Here is a 20354-nt window from a genome sequence, read left to right on the forward strand (position 1 = left end):
GTAGCTTGGGAGGCTTGGGAGGGAGGATTGTTTGAGGCCAGGAGTTTGACACCAGCCTGGTCAACAGAGCAAGTCTGTCTCTAATAAAAATAACGTTTTAAAAATTAGCTGGGCATATCATGGTGCACCTGTAGTCCCAGCTACTTGGGAGCGTGAAGCAGAAGAATGGCTTGAGTCCAGGAGTTCGAGGCTGCAGTGAGCTATGATCACACCACTGCACTCCAGCCGGGGTGACAGAGGGAGACTCTGACTCAAAAAAATGTTTTTAAATAAAAATGTATGTTTAAAATAGTAACAAGTAGTGCAGTGTGCATTAAGGCATATGATATACTGGAATAAAAGAAAATATACATAATGAACCTAAATAAAGAACATTAATCTGTCAGATGAAGAGGGAGTCTAATCTATTTTCTGTAACATTCATAAAATGGTTTTTATACCATTTTCCCCTGCCATAATAAAGCCTAATCTTCTAGGGTAATTAAGTATTTAAAACCTTAAAAACAATTGCTATTTTAGAATTTCCTTATATAACTCAGCAAGAGAGTTGCTGTATTTTTCTCAGTTCTTTCTAAACATTGGCATATGACTAATTAAATTACTGAACACACTGCCTGGTTTTTTTTGTGTGTGCGTGTTAAAAATATTGTACCAGGAAAGGGAAGAACAAAGGAGAAAAGCATGTCAATAAAGAAGAATAAAGACTGTATTTTCTATAATGGCAATATTTTATATTATGTGAAATCCATGGAAACTAATACTTTTGAACAGTGAACTAATCAATGCTGGAATTCACTAAAAGACAAATATTTAAAAATTTCCAAATGGAATTAGACTCAAGCCTATCACACCTGTTTAATTATTGCTTGTATTTTCATTTATGTCTTTCTTTTCAATGTGGTGAATAAAATACATAACAAGCGATGTCAAGCTCTGAGTTTCCAGAACCATGAGACTCCTCATGTATCTTCAGACTTTCACAACTATGAAGAGGTGGAAGGTAGGGGGAGAGAACTGAATTTATAACAGGGTTCCTATCAGGGAACAGTTATTAGATCATATAAATGCTGTTGAGAAGAGTTAGGCTGTATCAGTGATACAGAAAGACAGAATTACAGGAGATAACAGAGGACAAATAGAAGCCTAGATAGGGCTTTTTGGATGTATTCTTATGCCAGGAGGGCAGTAAAATAGATTTATTCTCAATCACATAACTTTTTATAACATTCTGTCATCACTTAACTTCTGGAAGAAACTGTGGAAACAGCTCAGTGCTTGCCTGGGTCAATATTAAAGTGTGATGCACAGATTTAGTCACAGAAGGAAAGTTCTAAATGTCCTCAATGCTACCATTTATTAGCTACTTTTTTTGTGGTCTTGTTGTTTCTTGCAGGTAAGGTAAGAATCTGCCTGCTTTTTCTAGCTTATCTTGGTCACTGGTTCTGCTTTAGTATCTTCAATGTATGTTCTAAATGTGTAATCCAATTTGAGTGCTATTCAACTACATATGTCAATGGATGAACTCCATTACATCACTACCTCTGTTATTAAATAAATATATTTTCAATTTGAGTGCCCCATCCTGGAGGACCTGCCTGCCTGGGATATTTAAACTTAGGTGTCAAGATGTGGTCTACTTGACTCTAGGGGTGAAATTATAACAGTTAATTCAGGCATGAGAAGTCAATTCTGCTTACTTGTCAGTTTGTATTATCCAATTAGAAAACTCATAGGGGAATAAAGTTTTGACTTTTTAATATGACAAGTTTAATGCTATTGCAAAATATCCTGAACATGGACAATTGACTGCCAATTTACCAACCAGGTTAGGAAGATTTAGGAAAAAAAAAAAAATTATGACAGTCATACTACCAACAGTTTCCAAAATGAGTATGACATGATACATTGGTTTATTTTCTTCATTAATTTAGGAGAATGTTTCCCAGTCTCAATCCCTTTATTCTTTTCTTATTTCATTTTTATTTATTTTTTTTTAGACAGAGTCTCGCTCTGTCACCCAGGCTGGAGTGCAGTGGCGCCATCTTGGCTTGCTGCAAGCCCTGCCTCCCAGGTTCATGCCATTCTCCTGTCTCAGCCTCCCGGGTAGCTTTGACTACAGGCATCCGCCACCATGCCCAGCTACTTTTTTTTGTATTTAGTAGAGACGGGGTTTCACCATTTTAGCCAGGATGTTCTCAATCTCCTGACCTTGTGATCCACCCGCCTTGGCCTCCCAAAGTGCTGGGATTACAGGCGTGAGCCACCGTGCCCCGCCAACCCCTTTATTCTTTAGATGGCTCTAGGACGATAGTGAAATAATCAAAATGTTCATTAAATCTATTTTATTCTGCTTCAATATTTGTAATTACACTATGTAATGTGTTTTATAGTTTTCCTTTGCCATGCAAGTTTGTACCAATCTATTATGACCGTTGGAGAAGTCAAAGGTAGAGTTTCATAAAATGGCCTGCAATTATCCATTAGTTTCTATAACTTGCTCCAAAATACCTCCCCCCAAATTTGAACATATACATTTACCATGAAAATGAAGCTGGGGCAAGTGTATGACTTCCACAGTCTTTAACTTTAACATGTTTCCTCATACTGGTCTAAGTCTGACAATAGAAAATATCACAAGATGAAGACAGCTGACTGCTTTGTTCTTTCAACAAATATTTTTCAAGATTCTACACCTGTCAGGTTCTCTGTGTCAGGGATAAGTGTGAACAACGTAGGCCATGTTGCTGAGGAGCATGTAGTTACAAGAGGGAGGAGCAGATGGAAAGATTCTTTTGTCTTCAGTGAGCTACAGAAAATACATTTAAATGCACTCAAAAATGCAGGGTACTGAGTCATATAATGATTAGTGTAAGTACTATAGTATGTATTGTTATTACAGATGTACATCATTCTCAAAAAGGTATGGCAGTTTAAATATTTATAGGAATTATAATGTAGAAATGTCTTGGAACATCCAAATTTTAAAATTCTCTTTCCACCAGATGAATAAAGCCATTTGTTAAGAAAAACTGACTACTCTGCCTGAAAAGCACTTCTCACATTGTCCAGTGTCCATGTGGCAATGTCCTTATCCTTATTTTTTTCCATTAAAGCTTATCTCATTTTTTTAATACAGGACAAACAAAATAATTGAAAATTATAAATAGATATAAATGACAATGTGATTCTGAAAGCCATTTTCCCCCTTCTATGTTTTAAAATAATTTCTTCAAGAAGACACTGTGGCTCTTGTAGCTTCTGAGATTTTTCCAACCTATTTTCTATACGTGTTTTCTCTTTTGAAACACTGTGGTAAGAAAGTCATCCATCTGAGCAGTTTTGGAGCAGCCCTGTGCAATGAGCAAAAATAGAATGAACCCGGTCTTTGAATGTATGACCCATATTTCTAACTAGAGCTCTACTTCACTGGAAAAACTAGTAGTTCACTCTCTCAAATGATTTCTTATTTTGAAAAAGGGATTGTTTTGTATGGGTAAAGCTGATCCAGAACGCAAAGGTACCAATGTATTAATCGTCACTTTTTCTTTTTTTCTGAACGAACTCTTGACACTAACGTAAGTGCACACAGCTTCTTGAGAAAGATTTCCCACCACGCTCACGGTTAAGCCTATTTCCTCCCTCTCTACAGCCCCTTCCTACATGGGAACATTTCCGCTTAGGATCCAGGAAATAATTTACTGTTCAGCAGTACAGGTTTTCTAGCTGACTGAAAATATATGGATTTATTTTTGATTAACAGTCTGAGTATCAAAACCATGTTACTTATAGAGCTCTATAAAGAGACTGTAAAAAGGCACACACTACACATTAGAAGCCATTAAATTGAGAGGTTAAATATTGATGCTGCATGCTGAAAGAGAAATAAATGAAAACTTTTATTAGCATAGTGTGAAAAATAATTACAACCACCACGTCTCAGATTTCTCAAGACAGTCCTAATTCCGAATATTCTTTTTTAAAATTATATGCCCTGACTTTTTTTTTTTTTCTTTTAGAGAACAGTGTCACTATAGGATGAGCACACTATGGGAACTAATGTGTTACAGTAGTTTATAGGACAAAAACATTTTGACTGTGAGATGACAAAAACAAATATCACCAAAAATTTAATTTCCTCTTACTTCTTGGTCCCTGCACTCTCATCACGAGTCTTGATTTTCTAAGAGACCCTAATGTTATCACCTAACATCTTCAGGGGTATTAGTTTAATTTCTGCCTCTTAAGTTTTGATACTTCTCATTCCTGAAGCCATGACCTAGATCCTACCACTAGAATCAGTCTCTTCTCTTAGTTTCTTGGTACCTCTTTAACTGAGACCTGGTTATTGCCTAAGGAACTGCATGCCCTGCAGCCCTCCCAAGCTATGAATCTTCATTTTCTTTTGCACTGTCTATCTCAGGGTCGTCATTACTCTCTATGTCCTCTTTCCCAGAATTATTCAAAATTAATGTCTTTTAAAAATGCCCATTTTCTTTTCATAGTTCCAATACTGCAAGTGGAAAAATCTGCTGCCTGGTAAGCTTTCTCTCTGGAGGAGAGCAGAATTTAGGAGCAGTAAAGTACAATGAAAACAGTCTGTGTTACTAAAGAGCTATTGTAGAGGGAGTAAATGAGCTAGAAATGGGTTGTGATCAGAATGGAGTTCTTCGTAACTCAGGAATGGAAAACCAAATCGTGTATGTCCTCATTTATAAGTAGGAGGTGAGCTATGGGCGCACAAAGGCATACAGAGTGGTATAACGGACACTGGAGACTCAGAAGGAGTTAGGGGGTAAGGGATAAAATACTACAGACTGGGTACAATGTACACTACCTTGGGTGACAGGTGCAATAAAATTTCAGACTTCATCAGTATACAATTCATCCATGTAACCAAAACCACCTGTACCCCCAAAGCTACTGAAAAAAAACAAAAAACAAACAAACAAAAAAAAACAGAATTCTTCAGTGTCTTCAACAAGTGACTTGGAGGTAGGGGAGTTTTATATAACAGAAAGTTCACATAAAGTGAGAGTGGCCACTGGAGATGAGGGTGCCAAAATGTTAAATGAGTCTGGCACAGGTTGTGGTGTTACCTTAGGAAATTTGAAGGAGAATATATAAGAATAAATGTGGATATGGGAAGATTTATAGATATGAAGGTAGGAATTTGAAGACATTTATTGAGATTAGTTATCTTTATGTTCTCATAAGTTCATCTGATTCCCTCCAAGGGTCAGCAGTTCTGTACTTTAGAGTAATATGAGAATCACCTGGAATGCTTATGAAACACAGATTGCTGTGCTCCACTATCTGGGAGTGTCTGATTGAGGAAGTCAGAGTGGGCTCTAAGAATCTGCATTTCTAACAAGTCCCCAGGTGATGCAGCTGCTGTGGGTTCTAGGACCACACTTTGAGAGCTGCTCTTCCTCCCTTCTAATGATTCCAACTCCCAAACCCCTGAATTTGGTGAGTTTGGTACATTTCACTTAAAAAAAAAATACATCCTTATAGTCATCTTGATTGAATTTACTGATTCATTATATCACTTTTCTGCTTCTCTAAATTCCTCTAAGACATTTTCAATAAACGTAACCATACAGTATTATTAACAGTATATTTAATAAACTCACAAGAAACTCAACCATCCAGCATTACTCACAATGTATTCTGTTTCAATTTCCACCCACTTCCATCCTTCACTTTTTTTTTTTTTTTTTTTTTTTTTTTTGAGATGGAGTCTCGCTCTGTTGCCCAGACTGGAGTGCAGTGGCGTGATCTCGGCTCACTGCAATCTCTACCTCCCAGGTTCAAGCAATTCTCATGCCTCGGCCTCCTGAGTAGCTGGGATTACAGGTGTGAGCCACTGCCCCGCTCCTTCACTATTTTTTTTTTCTTTTTTTTTTTTTTTTGAGACAAAGTCTTACTCTGTCTCCCAGGCTGGAGTACAGTGGCATGATCTCGGCTTACTGCAACCTCCACCTCTTGGGTTCAAGCGATTCTTCTGCCTCAGCGTCCCAAGTAGCTGGGATTACAGGAGTGTACTACCACGTCTGGCTAATCTTTGTATTTTTAGTAGAGATGGTGTTTCACCATGTTGGTCAAGCTGGTCTTGAACTCCTGACTTCACGATCCACCCACCTCGGACTCCCAAAGTGCTGGGATTACAGGCGTGAGTCACCAGGCCTGGACCTTCACTATTCTTATAAAATGAATGTTCTTTACGCCTCTTTACGGTAATGTAAATATTACCCATGGTTAAAGAACTTGTCCTTTATAAAAGGTTCCTGAGTTCTAGTCCAAACTGCTATCTCCTTTTACTAAACTATTGCACCAAGAATATTCACCACTTAACTTTGCTTTTAATAATTTTAATTCTTATGCATCTATGTGAATCAATAAGAAGCCATCTAATGAAAGGAATGATGACGATACAGGTTACTAACAATTATATACTTCTGTATATTTCTACATAGAAATCATGAATATGATCCTCTTTGGAGGGCAAAATAAATCTTTAAAGGTCTCAAATGCATCTCAATTCCAATGCATAAAATTTCTTGGTGAATAGGCCATGCTCTCTGCTTGTTTGTCTTCATGTATTTTGAGGGTTTGTTGTTTTTTTTTTTAGGGGGAGGGGTTTGCTTTTTTTTTTTTTTCTTTTGTAAAACAGAAAAATAATAACTAGTGGCCTTTGCTTCATAATAATACAAGGAAATGATTTTTCCTATTTGGTTAACTCGCATTGAAAGCATAAAATAATGTTAGGGTGAGTAGAAATTTTTTATCTATACAATTTAATTTTCATATCCAGACTAAAGCCAAGATCAGAATCGCTTCCTACCCTAGTGTCATGATTTATCTTGATAGTTATATTACCCAAAATATAATAAGCTTTTATATATTATAATCATTCTCTTTACATACCCATATTGCTTCACTATTGCAGATACCAGGTTTATAAGATTCCTAAAATATCTTGCCCAGAAAAATATTCCATTTGAACTATAAACTGAATACACACTTTTTAGCTTCCAGCAAAAGACTAGATGTGAATATTTAGCCAACAATTGCAAAATATGAGGGGGACAAAAAAATGGGAATCAAACTCATGTTTCTATTTTTTATATCTGCCAAAGACAATTAAGGTTTGTCCTGTGGCTTACTGAGGGGAACAACAATAAAATATCCCTTTTTTTGTATGTTTAGAGACTTAGCTTAAAATAGACTAATATTAGCAGCAGAAAAATTCCTGTGTATTTTCCTCCTCATCTTTTCAAGACACTGGGCTGCCAGAAAAATCTGTGTTTTGGGCCCAAGCCATGATGCAGCTCTTGAAAGTTCTCCAGGTTCTCAGCCACATAGCACTTACTACATTCATGGAGCATGGCTTAGTCTTTGTGTAATTCTATACCTCCAGAGATAAAAATTATAAATAAGTTATCTTTTGAGGTCAGCATAGGAAAGATAGATTAATCAGAAATTTTGCAGAGACAACCTTTTTCCAAAGAGTGCCCTAGACACCAAGTCTGATATATTATAGGGCCAACATTTTATCTTAAAAAACAGCATGCTTCCTTTTTTCTCCCAAGTAAGGAAATAGATCAAGAGAATAGCTAATATTAATCAAATGGGGACCAACTGATAAGATCGAAGAAAGTAAGCTCTTTATACACAGAAGTTGCCATTATTCACTTCATTTCTCCTTTCTGATTTATTTGATTACGTTTTCTCAACAAAGCTATATGCCTTTGAAAAACAATAGAAATGTCCAGAAAGAAGTTTGCATTTCACATGCCATTACTGCCATTTTCATGTTACTTTACCAGAATTACATTAGGTGAGATTAGTTTAGGCTTTACAAAACAGTCTGGCAAGACTTTTAAAGAAGTCAGTTTTAATGCTACTGAAAAATGGTAAGACCATCACACAAAACAAGTGACCACATACCAACTGCTGTCATGTAGTCCCAGCGGTCAATGAGGCACATATTGAAGATGAGGTGATCAGATGTTTGCCCCTGGCCAATAAGTGAAATCTGTTTCTCCAAATTCTGGCACACAGATGAAGTCCAGCCAATGAGAAACCAAAACACTACCAAGAGTATTACTGCCAGCATCCTCATTACCCGTCCACCAGTCATATATGGAATTCGTTGAGCCGTTCGTGAAAGAAACACCTTCAAGACCCTAGAAAAGCAAAAGTTCAAATGTGAAAGCAAACCTAACATTCAGAAAGTATAACTCTAAACTTATTTTTCTAGGTAAAATGTAAACCCACCAAAATGTAGCTAATCAGAGTTTGCTTTGTTTTGTATTTGTTTTTGTTTTAGAGATGGGGTCTCGCCATGTTGCCCATGCTGGAGTGCAGTGGCTATTCACAGGCACAATCATAGTGTACTGCATCCTTGAACTCCTGGCTCAAGCATTCCTCTTGCCTCAGCCTTCCACGTAGCTGAGACTCCAGGCACGTGCCACTGTGCCTGGCTTAGGCAGCGTTTTAACATCACAAAATCCAGAAACAGTATTGCTCATATTTTTATTTAATTTTATCTTAGTTTATCTTCCAGTAGTAAAACAAATATCTTTCATTAGAGTCCATTAGGTCAATAGGTTCATATATAATGGGAGATCTTTGAGCATGTCTTAATATTTCAAGGAAAATTCTCAGGGCTTTAGAAAGATCCGTAGGCAAACACTGCTCAAACAAGGTTTCTGGGGGATCAAAAAATAGTCCTGAAAGTAAGTGGTTGTATTTTACAGTATTATACTAAGTCAAAAAACTTCCTTCAACCAGTTGTTTTTTATAGTAGAAGGTTATTAAAGGTATTTTCTGAAAATCATTTCATATTACCTACTTTCATGGTCATTTTATCATATTACCAAAAATAATATGAATAATAAAAATGAGAGAAATATTTAAACACTAGGTACACTAAATAAGGTCATTGCATTAAGGAAGAAAATTAGGATGGCCTATAGGAAATGTGATTTTTAAAAACTAAGAGTTTTTTCTGTATATATCTCAGATGAAGAGCCAGAGTTGAGAACTACTAGATTAGATGATATCTAAGCACTGTTTTATCTCTAAATAATGTGTGAAGACAAAATGCACCCTTACTATAGGAATTCTCTGCCCATTCTTCAATTTCATTTCTAGAATATTCTCGGCTGATTTTAACTCCCCACCCCATTCTGATATTTGATGTCACAAAATTATGATTTGACATAAACCACCATGAGTGGTTTATGATACTGTGAGAGTATCTGTAACCAATTTCCATAAAGCATAAAAATAAACACATTTTCTCAATGTTCTATTCTCTCCTTCACTTCATTCTTTGAATAATTTTAAGTCAAATGAATTTTTTATAAAGATTATTCTAAATCCAGAAATGAAGCCAATACACCTGAAATAGCCTTGATGTACTATGCTATATTGTTCCTCCATATAGAGACCTTTGGCAATTCTCCCTGAATTAACACAACACATCCATTAAATTATCCCCACTGTCCTTCAGGACAGAGGGAAAAGTTATTTAATTATTAACAAAATACTTCTCAATTTTTCTGTGAAACACTGTCAGAAATATAGTAACAAATACAAGTAAAACAGAAGATCTCTTAACCATGCCCCATCTCATCAGTTCCCCAGATTAATAGTTACTCTCCATTCTGTACATGCAATGTAGTAAGTGCTCTCCATGTCATAGTGAATGTTAACACTGGCGAACGCTAACACTGGCACTATGCCTAAGCACTTCTGCTCCAACCAGTTTAATTACTATTTGTTATGAATCAGGTGTATTTGTTCCCAAATTATGCCCACTGTTAAATACTAAATAAAATAATTATACATGATTATGAAACAAAAGGAGACTTTTTTTTAAGATGGAGGCTCGCTTTGTCACCCAGGCTGGAGTGCAGCGGCACGATCTCGGCTCACTGCAACCTCCACCTCCTGGGTTCAAGTGATTCTCCTGCCTCAGCCTCCCAAGTAGGTGGGACTACAGGCATGTGCCACCATGCCTGGCTAACTTTTGTATTTTTTAGCAGAGACGGGGTTTCACCATGTTGGCCAGGCTGGTCTTGAACTCCTGACCTCGGGTGATCTGCCCGCCTTGGCCTCCCAAAGTGCTGAGGATTATTACAGGCGAGAGCCACCGTGCTCAGGCAAGGAAACTTTTTCTATGAAATCTCTCTTGAATGTTTTGGAAAGATAAAAATTAAACATTAAAATAAAATGTTAACTTAGTGGAAATGAAGAAATTTTAAAATAGAGAATCGTCAATAAAGAAAAAGCTAAAAAAATTCTACACTCAGATTACTTCAAAAAAATTTAACACAATGCAGTAGATAATACATTTTGGTGATTTATGCTATAGAGAGAACAATCAACTCTAAATATCAAACCCAGAGTCAAAAAGAAGCCTTATTTCCAAAAGACTGGTGAGTGATTATTTGTGTTTTAAATTATAGTATCTATATACTTTTTAAATGCTTTTCTACTTTAAAAAACTTCAACAAATTGACCAAATATACTACTAAGTCCAGTTATATTGGATAAGAAGGTTTTCATTGTAATTAGCAGATTGAAAGATTCAAGAATTCTACCTTAGAAATAGAAATTTCTTGGAAAATTAGTATTTTTGCCAGTTCCAATCTTATTTTCTGTAGGAGAAACTTGTAATCATAATGTACACGTATTTGTTTCTGGTTGAACCTGGATGAATTCTAAATTTTGAATGACTACATTCTCCAGAGAGAACCTGACCCACTTTTCTTCCATAGTTTGGCAAGGGCAGAAAAAGAGAAAATGGTTCCAAATTCTAGCTTTACTCTTAATGTAAACATTTTAAATATAATGAACAAACATTTATATAGTGACAACCATATGTTAGGCATCATGCTAGGCAACATGGAAGGTATAAGATACAATTTTTGTCTCTAGAAACTTACAATTTAACTAGAAGTAAGTTTGCAAATAGCTACCATGTGCAATAGCTAACATTATATATTGTATGTGGCTAGCAAATCTGACCCAATAGAACAGGTAGTATTTGATCTGGGCTTTGGGGGATATCAATAGGTAGAAATGAAGGAAAGTGGAAAATATATAAGGGGATATTCTAATTGACGGGAAACAAAAGCAGGGAAATGCAAGCTGTCTTTAGGGACAGTAGGGGGAACAGGTTAGCAGGAAGCAAAGTTTGGTTCTCAATACCCAGCAACTCCTAGGGAGTTTTCAAGTTAAGGCAAGGAGTTTTCATCAGGTTGAGAGTGCTTCAGAGAAAAAAATAGTTATGAACTATATATTCTTTCCATGGTCAAAATGTGATAAATATATTTTTTATACTTGTTTCACAATTCCCATAGAAACTCTGAATCTCATAGAGAGCTAATAGTGGATTTGTTAAGTAACTGTCTCCTTTAAAATATTTCTTAATCAGTTTTGTCTTTTGCAAAGGAAATCTATGATTCCAGTTATAGGAACCTTTTACTCAAATCTCATTTCTAAATTATCAGAAATGTTTGTTTTCTAGATAGCCCTTTGGGTATTTATTGTATAGCTTGAGAATTCAAGATTGTAAAATCCCTATAATCTCATTTCAAGAGAGCAAAACCAAAGCAAAATCCTTCATGAGTCTTCCATTATTGATTTTGTTGGCTTTCAAATAATAGAAAACATAATAAACACAACTCTACACTTCAATCTAAGCATTTCAGGATATTGGTTTTCGTAAAATGGAATAAGATGCATTTTTCTAGGATTGTCTTAAAAGAAGCCTACAGGTCAGACTATAAAAAAGAATACATAGACATGCATTTGTATGAAATACAACTGTAGAAAAAAATTTGAATCATTGGACTTCCTATATGGATGACTTTTCCACTATGTTTTCATAGCTAAATCTTCAGGAGACCATGAGTTCAGAAGGTTTCACTATTTCTAAGGAAAGCCCAACATATATGGGAAGACTGCAAGAAACATCCAAAATTTAATATGAAAAGGCATATTTAAAGGGTACATTCAATTTTCATTATTAATAGCAGATAAATTCATGGAAATCATTGTGAAATGATAAAAAGGGTAACCCAGAAATTGTCGTCATATACATCTGCCTCTGCTTTCTCATTTTCTAGACATTTCTGGTTCAAGCTATATAGCTCACCATAAGAACCTGTACTTGGGTTACCCATGACCTTTCTCCAAGAGTGAACTGATGTTGTTCACTTCTTATTTTACATGGTCTCTCCCCAGCTTTTGATGTGGCTGGAACCCTCAGCTTCCATGATGTCACATTCTCTTGGTTTTCTTCCTAGTTCTCTCTTCCCACTTTCTTCCCACTTCTTGGCTAGCTGCTTTTCAATCTTTATTGCAGACTTCTCTACCTCAGTCTTCCCCTTAAATGGCAGTTTCCAAGGATCTCCTAAATGTAGCCACTTTATATTATTACTACATATTGCACCCAAGCAACTCCATTGGCTCCCCTATCTCAGTTATCATCTATATGCCAGCAAGTCCTACCTCTATACCTCCAGTTCAGATCACTCTCTTGGGCTCAATCCCTGTATACTCAGGGGCCCACTGGACATCAGCAGGGCCTGACACAAAATCACCCCTCTCTCCACTCCTTCCTTCTCCAACCCACTTTGCTGTTCTCCAACCTACCTCTGCTGTTGTGTTACAGCCCTGTCTAACTGTACGAAGCAGAAGCTTAGGAATAAACTTGGATTTTTCTCCCTTATCCACGTTCCAGCAATCAAATGAATCATGAAGAATTTAATGTCTCCCTCTTAAGTATCTTTCAAATTCTTCTATTTTTCTCCATTCTTACTGCCACTATACAGCTCCTAGCCACCAATTCATTCCTATAGTAGCTTCCTAACTAGTCTCCTTCCTGGTCTGGCCCACCTTCAATCCACACTCTATGATGGATAACATGGTCTTTCGCTATTGTACATCTGATCATATTGCTTCCCTGCTTATAGTCACTGGCTCTCCACCAAAATTTAGTATGGTAAAACACTTCTAAAAATTGGTTCCTCCTCACCTCTGCAGCCACATCTCTCCACACTCTCTACATCCTATAGTTCTGCAGGTCCCTCTGGAGGACATGCAGTTATCCTCTATCTGAGCCTTTGCCCTCAGCTTTCCTCACCACCCTCCTCCTACCTATACAAACACAGTGTTTTGCTAAATCCTGTATCTCCTTCATGTCTCAGTTTAGATGTTACTTGCCATTGACACCAGCACTTACCAAACAAGTACCATCAATTTTACCTAAAAACTTGGTACAAAGGAGAACTCTTGGATCCCACCCAGACCCACTGACTCTGAAACTCTGGAGGGATGGTCCAACAATCTATTTTAACAAACTTTTCAGGTAATTTTGATGAAAGGTAAAGTTTGAGAGCTGCTGCTCTAAGCAATTTTTCCTATCAGATCTAAGATTGGTGCAGGTGCCTTTCCAATAGGCTGACCGCTCCAGCCTGCCAGGTAAGAGTTTTCAGATTTTATTATGCCGATGACAGAATGCAAGGCTTCTAATAATAGTTCTCCATTTTCAGAACATTTGCATTTGTATGTGATTTTGCAGCATCTCTTCTATTTATAAAAAAGGAATGAAAAATTATATATCCTGAAGCCATCCAGTCTTCTGTCTGATTACCTTAATTGGAATAATCCTAATGTCCTGAGTTTCTTCATTAGAGTCTAATTTCTATTAATCTTAATGTGTTCACAGAAATTCCAGAGAATAAATGCTTGCGATAAAAGGTATGAGGTGACACTTCTTGTAAGTTTAAAGCCAATCAATTACAAGAGTCCTGAGAGCTAACAACTCAAAAAGTGCTGGAGGTTTCTGCCTGCCATTCTGCTTTTAATGGTGACAAATCCCCATGTTCATTAAGCTTTTCATCAATTTCTCAAAATTTCATTTTCAGAAGTAAATTAAAGTTACTTCTTGGTCAGTGGATGAATTTTAGTTAAACACTTAAAAAGACTGGCATCACCGGCACAGAAATAGGTTTTAGACGTTTATCAGACACGAAGTTCTACAAGATTATTATGAGTATATTAAGTTATTGCTATTACAAGAAAGAAAATTCACAACTGGGTTCTAAATATATTGACACATATTTTTTGTCAGTTTCTGTGAGCTGCATGAGTTCTCAAACCTCATAGTGTTTTTCCTTGTTTCTCACCTTTTTTCTTTAATTGAAGGTAGACGGAATAAGGAAGAATAATTTAAAAAGGAAGGAAGGAAAAAAGGGCTGCAAGACTGTTACCAGTCATATCTTAGATGGTTATGAGAGGTGGGGCCATCTGGGCTTCCTGGGTTGAGTAGGGGCTCAGAAAGCTGTGAAACTCACTCATTTCCTGTATCAGGACTTAACTTTGGTCCTGGATGAATAATATTGAAGATATATGCTTAAAATATTCCTAACATCAGAATTTGTGCATGCGTTTTCTTTCCCAAGAAAGCTATAAACAGTGAAAATTTTGCTGTAAGCTTCCCTGTGTCCTCTCTCCCTTTGCCCTCCCCCAAAACTAAAAGGAATGTTAACTGCCCATTTTTCTGTGACCAGCAGACCTTATCTATGCTCCCAATTCCAATTCCTTGTAAACATACTTTATAAAGTCCTGTAAGATCCTGTCTCCTTTGCCATGCCGCTGCAAGGTCATAAAGTAGATAAAACCTAAGTAGCAATTCCGGTTTGCCTCAAAATCTAAGACATGTCACAAAATAATTTACTGCCTTTGTTTCTCGCTCTAGTAACATCTTCCCGCCACACATATTTCCAACCTTAAAGAATTTCAAAGGCAGTTGTATAATCTGACTCTGGCTACCCATTCAAGACCCCTTCCACACCGTGGAAGCTTTGTACTTTCACTTGGCTCTATAAAACCTACGGCTTTTTCTCACCCTCGGTCCGTGTTTCTTATCACTCGCGTGGTCAGCACCAGTTCTTTGGCATGGCTAGGCAAGAACCTTAAGCGTTACAGTTAGAGCTGAAAGGACCTCTCCGTATTATCTATTCTGAACCCACTAATGTATAAAAGACAATTCTGAGGCCCAATGAGGGGAAGTCATTTATCTAAAGCAAAACAGTCAGTAGCAAAATCACCTCAAAACTCCTATCTTCTTACTCTCATGTGAGTACTTTTTTCAGTTATAGTATTTTACTAAGATAGAACTATCTAGCACCTGGTTCAGGGCCATATCTTTTAAAAGCACAACAGGAATCTGCCTTTCCAAACATGCCACATTTCCTCTACTTTCCTATATGCTCTTTTCTCTCTAATCTAGATGCTCATACCTTTGAATGCCATTCCGTCTATCTAAACTGATTCAAATCCCACTTATCCTTGTAGATTCATCTCAGGAACCTCATCCAGTTTACATTTTTGTCTGATAGTTCCAGGCCACAAAATTTTCTCCAATTATCACTATTATTCTGTTGACATCTCCTATGCCCTTATAAATCTTCCTGAAGTTGGAAGATGTTTATTTTCTAAGCCCCCACATAATCTAGCACATGAAGGCAAGAAGATTTAATTGACCAATTAGTTAAACATGTCCTTCTGACACTATGACCAGCAAGAAAAAGTTTTATGGTTGATACAGGATCCCAGAAACTGGAAGAACCAGGGTAAAATGGAATTTGGAAGAATTTTGATAACAATATAGGATGTGAGAATAAACATTAGATCCTGTTATGTGTCAGTATTTTGCTAAATCAAAGAGGTTCAATGCTGAAAATGGCAGTTATTTACCTGTTTTCATGTTCATTATAACTCAGTAAATATAAATGAACGGGCAATTTAAACACAATCTCAAAAATGATGGAGTAGGGAACTTCAAAAGTCTATCAGTTCATAAAAACAATCAACAGACTAGCAAGAACTGTTAGTCAACATTTTGGAATTCTAGAAACTACTTAGGAGCTTATAGAAATGAGAGGGATACTTAAGAAAAACAACAACAACAACAAAAAACCAAACAGCTGAATCTGAGTAAAAGAGCTATGCAGCATTTTAACTTACTTTGATTGTCTCATGCTTCTCAGCTCAATGACGGCCTTCAAGACATCTGCGTGCTCAGGACAGGTACCAAGTACCAGAGGAGCACAACGGACCTTATTTTCAAAGAACTGCTGTTTATTTTGACCTGGTTGGTGGATCCCTGAAAGACTGGCTCAAAGGGCTTGCTTTTGTTTTACCCAACTGCTAATTTTCCTAGGGCTGACAAAGCTAGTGGGGGTCATTTATCTAAAACGTTTAAAGACAAATGGATTAGTCAGTGCTACCCAGGACAATGAATAATGGTTAAGACAAACAATAGACTAAACAAAAAGATTGTGAAGAAAGAATGGGAATGAGATGATCTGGGGAATCATGAAAAGTACTGAAAAGTACCAATATATTTCTGGGAATCTAGAAGCCTGGAACATTCTCACAAAAGGCCTGAGAAGGGCCCAAAGCTCTCATCTCCTGCTGACCTCAGGCTCTGCACATGCAGGAAATAGAGGCTTATGTGTGTTGAAGACATACCCAACACACAAACATGCAGTTCATCTGCAAATAATTCAGATTTTAAAAAGTATTTTTTGGTCCAAGTTTTATGAAAATCTCTGTTGAATTACCAGCTGACTACTAACCTAACAGAAAAGAGACTTCAATGGCCACACAAAACAAAGAATATAGACTATAAAAGTTACTTAACAAACAAGCCTGAAAAGGATGGAAAATCTGATTTTTGGATTTAACAGAATATAATATTCAAAATGTTCAGCTTCTAAAAAAAAATGAGGCATGCAAAGAAACAAGATTATAGGGTCCATAAGCATGAAAAAAAAAAAAAAAAAGAAGAAACTAATAGAAACGATACCTGAAGATATCCAGGCATTAACCTTATGAGATAAAAAGTTTATTAAAATTTTTTTTGCAAATTCTGATACTTTAATCTTTTTTCCATATCACAGAAGTTATGTACATATAATTTAAAATGTTTTTAAATTGACACATAATTTATGGGATACAGAGTGATGTTATGATGCATATAATATGTAGTGATCAGATCAGGGTGATTAGCATATTCATCACCTCAAACATTTATAATGTCTTTGTGTTAGCAACATTCAGTATTCTCCTAGCTATTTAAAACTGTGTAATATATTATTGTTAACCAGAGTCATCGTACAGTGCTATGGAACATCAGGGACAAAGTCTTTAAATGAACTAACTGTCTTGTGCTCAAAGAAGTAAAAGACACTATGGACAAAAAACTAAAGTCAACAAAAAACTAAAGTCAACAAAAAACTAAGATAATGATGTCTCATGAAATATAGAATATCAATAAACATAGAGAAATAATAAAAAGAGATCAAATAGAAAGTCTGATAAAGCAAAATAAAATTTCTCATTTCAGAAAAATTCACTAAAGTGGTTCAACAACTGGAGGGGTTTGGCCAGGCAGAACAACAAATCAGTGAACTTCAAGATAAGGCCAATTGAGATTACCCAGTCTGAAAAGCAGAAAGAAAAATGAACAGAGCCTAAGAGACCTGTTGCATACCATCAAACATACCAATATATGCATAATGGGAGTCCCCAAAAGACAGAAGAAAGAAAAAGAGAAACAATATTTGAAGAAATAATAGCTAAAACTTTCCAAATGTGATGGTAGACATGAATCTAAACATCCAAGAAGCTCAAGGATAAAGTAGGAGAAACTTAAGGAGACTCACACTAAGATACAGTATAATCAAACTATTAAAATTTAAAATATTGAAAGCATTAAGAGAAAAGCAACCCATCACGTACAAGGGATCCTCAGTAAGATTAAAAGCTAATTTCTTATCAGAGACCATAGGGGCTGGAGGAAGTTGAATGACATGTTTGAGAAGGAGGGGAGGGGAGGGAACCCTGCCAACCAAGAATTCTGTATCTGAAAACACTCACCAAAATTGAAAAAGAAACTAAGACTTTCCAAGATAAGCAGAAATGGAGAGAATTTGTCACTAGCAGAATTGCCTTATATGAAATAATGGGAATTCTTTAGGTTAAAATAAAAGGACTATAAACCATAACTCAAATGCATGTAAAGAAATGAGAGACACTGGTAAAAGTAACTACATTGATAAATATAAAAGTCAGTATTAATGCTCTTTTCCTAAATGATTTAAAATACAGATGCATAAAACAATAAGTATAAATCTGTTAATGAGTACACAATGCTTAAAGATATAATTTGCAACAATAAAAATGTAAAAGAGCATAAAGGTTCATAGGAGAAAAGTTTCTGTATACGTCTGAAACAAAGTTGGTATTAATTTGAACTAAACTGTTATAAATTTAGGGTATTAACTGTAATCTCCCAGGCAACAACTAAGAAAATAACCAAAACATATGTAGTAAAAGAGACAAGAAGGGAATCAAAATGATACACCAAAAACTATTGATTTACCAAACAGGCAGTAATGGTGGAACTGAGAAACAAAATGGAAATAAAATATATGAAAACAAATCACAAAATGGAACAAGTCCTTCCTTATGAGTAATTACCTTAAATGTAAACTAAAAGGTAGAAATGATAGAAGAAATTTTTTAAAAGACAATCCAACTATGTTTTCTATAAGAGAGTTACCTTAGAGCTAATGAAATAAGTAGGTTATAAATTAAAAGGTTGCAAATGATATTCTATGTAAATAATAACCAAAGTAGAACTATGGTAGCTATATTAATATCAGATAAGATATACTATAAGATAAAATTTGTTGGAGACAAAAAATGACATATACTTATAAAAGGGTCAATCCCTCAACAAGATGAACAATTATGAACATATCTGTACTAAACATCAGATCCCCATGATATATGAAGCAAACAGTAACAGAATTGATGAGAGAAAAAGATAGTTCAATAATAATCTAAGTTGGAGACTTCAAGGTCCTGCTCTCAATAATGGATTGAATATCTACACATATAAACAATAAGGAAACGAAGGACCTGAACAGCATGATAAGCCAACCAGACCTTACAGACAAATATGGGGTATTCATCTCAACAGCAGCAGAGTACACGTTCTTGTCAAGTGCACATGGAACATTCCCCAGGACAGACCACATGTTACACTGCAAAACCAGTCTCAATGAATTTCAGAAAATTAAATCATACAAAGTATCTTCTCTGACCACAGTGAACTGAATCAGAAATCAATAACAGAAGGAACACTGGAAAATTCGCAAATAAGTAAACATTGAACAGAATACTCTTAATGAATGGGTTACGGAAGAACCAAACAGAAAATAGAAGATAAGCTGAGATAAATGAAAAAAATAAAAACATATCCGAATTTAAGGATTGTAGCAAATGGAATGACTGAGGTAAATTTTAACTTCAAATGCTTATATGAAGAAAGAAATACATTAAGTCAATAACCTTATCTTTTACTTTAAGGAACTAAAAATTGAACAGCAAATTTAATCCAGAACAAGCTGAAGGGAGAAGATAATAAATATTAGAGTGAAAATAATTGAAATATAGAGTAGAAATACAGCAGAGACAATAAAAAAAAAAATCTAAGTTGGTTCTTCCAGAAGATAAACAAACTTAATAAACCTTTAGTTAGACTGAGCAAGAAAAAAAGACTCATTAGAGTCGGGAATGAAAGTGGAGATATTTCTACTGACTTTACGTAAATAAAAAGAATTATAAGAGAATACTATGAATGGTGAATTTTGTTATGTGAATTTTACCTCAATACAAAATATACAATGGTTCTCTTTCTTGCACAAAAAAAAAAAAAAAAAAAAATTCTTCTGCACCCTCCTGACCATTGCAGACCCAGGCTCTTGTAGCCCCAGGGTATCTTCAGCCATCTGGTGGTTGTTCTCCTCCCATATGTGAGATTCAGCAGGCTTGAAACCTGGGCTGTGCACTAATTTGTTACCTGCAGTATGACTATTTTAAACTTATGTGCACCCTTCCTTATTCATCAGAGTTCATTGTGTAATCTTAGATCTGTAAGAAAAGACTGAAGAAATGTGATAACATATCATGGCTGATTCCCTTAAATACAGGCCAACAATGCTGAATGAACTCAAATCAGGCCTAAATGTTAACTAAGCATAAACACCTGTTCCCTAAACCATTCCTTTGAAGCCTTTTCAGTTGTAATAATATTGCAAATAAAGGACATTTGATGGCCATTGGGTGCTTGTGCTCCAAAAATGTTTAGTTTTGAAAAGTTTGGTATAAAAGCTTACAGAGAAACAGTTTTAAATATAGATACTATTGCTCCCTCCCCCACTGCTTTCCCTACTCCAGCTTACTACAGAAAGATATTT

The 20354-nt window shown here is 35.9% G+C and overlaps 1 protein-coding gene across 1 annotated transcript in view; it reads right to left on the bottom strand.

Moving 5' to 3' along the window:
• The window catches only part of GPR158 (G protein-coupled receptor 158), a 451151-nt gene that overhangs the window by 29772 nt on the left and 401025 nt on the right, over positions 1 to 20354 (bottom strand). The window contains exon 7 of the mRNA XM_017870800.1: positions 7951 to 8189. Within this exon, the coding sequence (XP_017726289.1) occupies positions 7951 to 8189 (239 nt within the window). The remainder of the gene's footprint in view (positions 1 to 7950; positions 8190 to 20354) is intronic.

Source organism: Rhinopithecus bieti, unplaced genomic scaffold, assembly GCF_001698545.2.
Source record: "Rhinopithecus bieti isolate Rb0 unplaced genomic scaffold, ASM169854v2 scaffold_5022, whole genome shotgun sequence".
Lineage (NCBI taxonomy): Eukaryota > Metazoa > Chordata > Mammalia > Primates > Cercopithecidae > Rhinopithecus > Rhinopithecus bieti.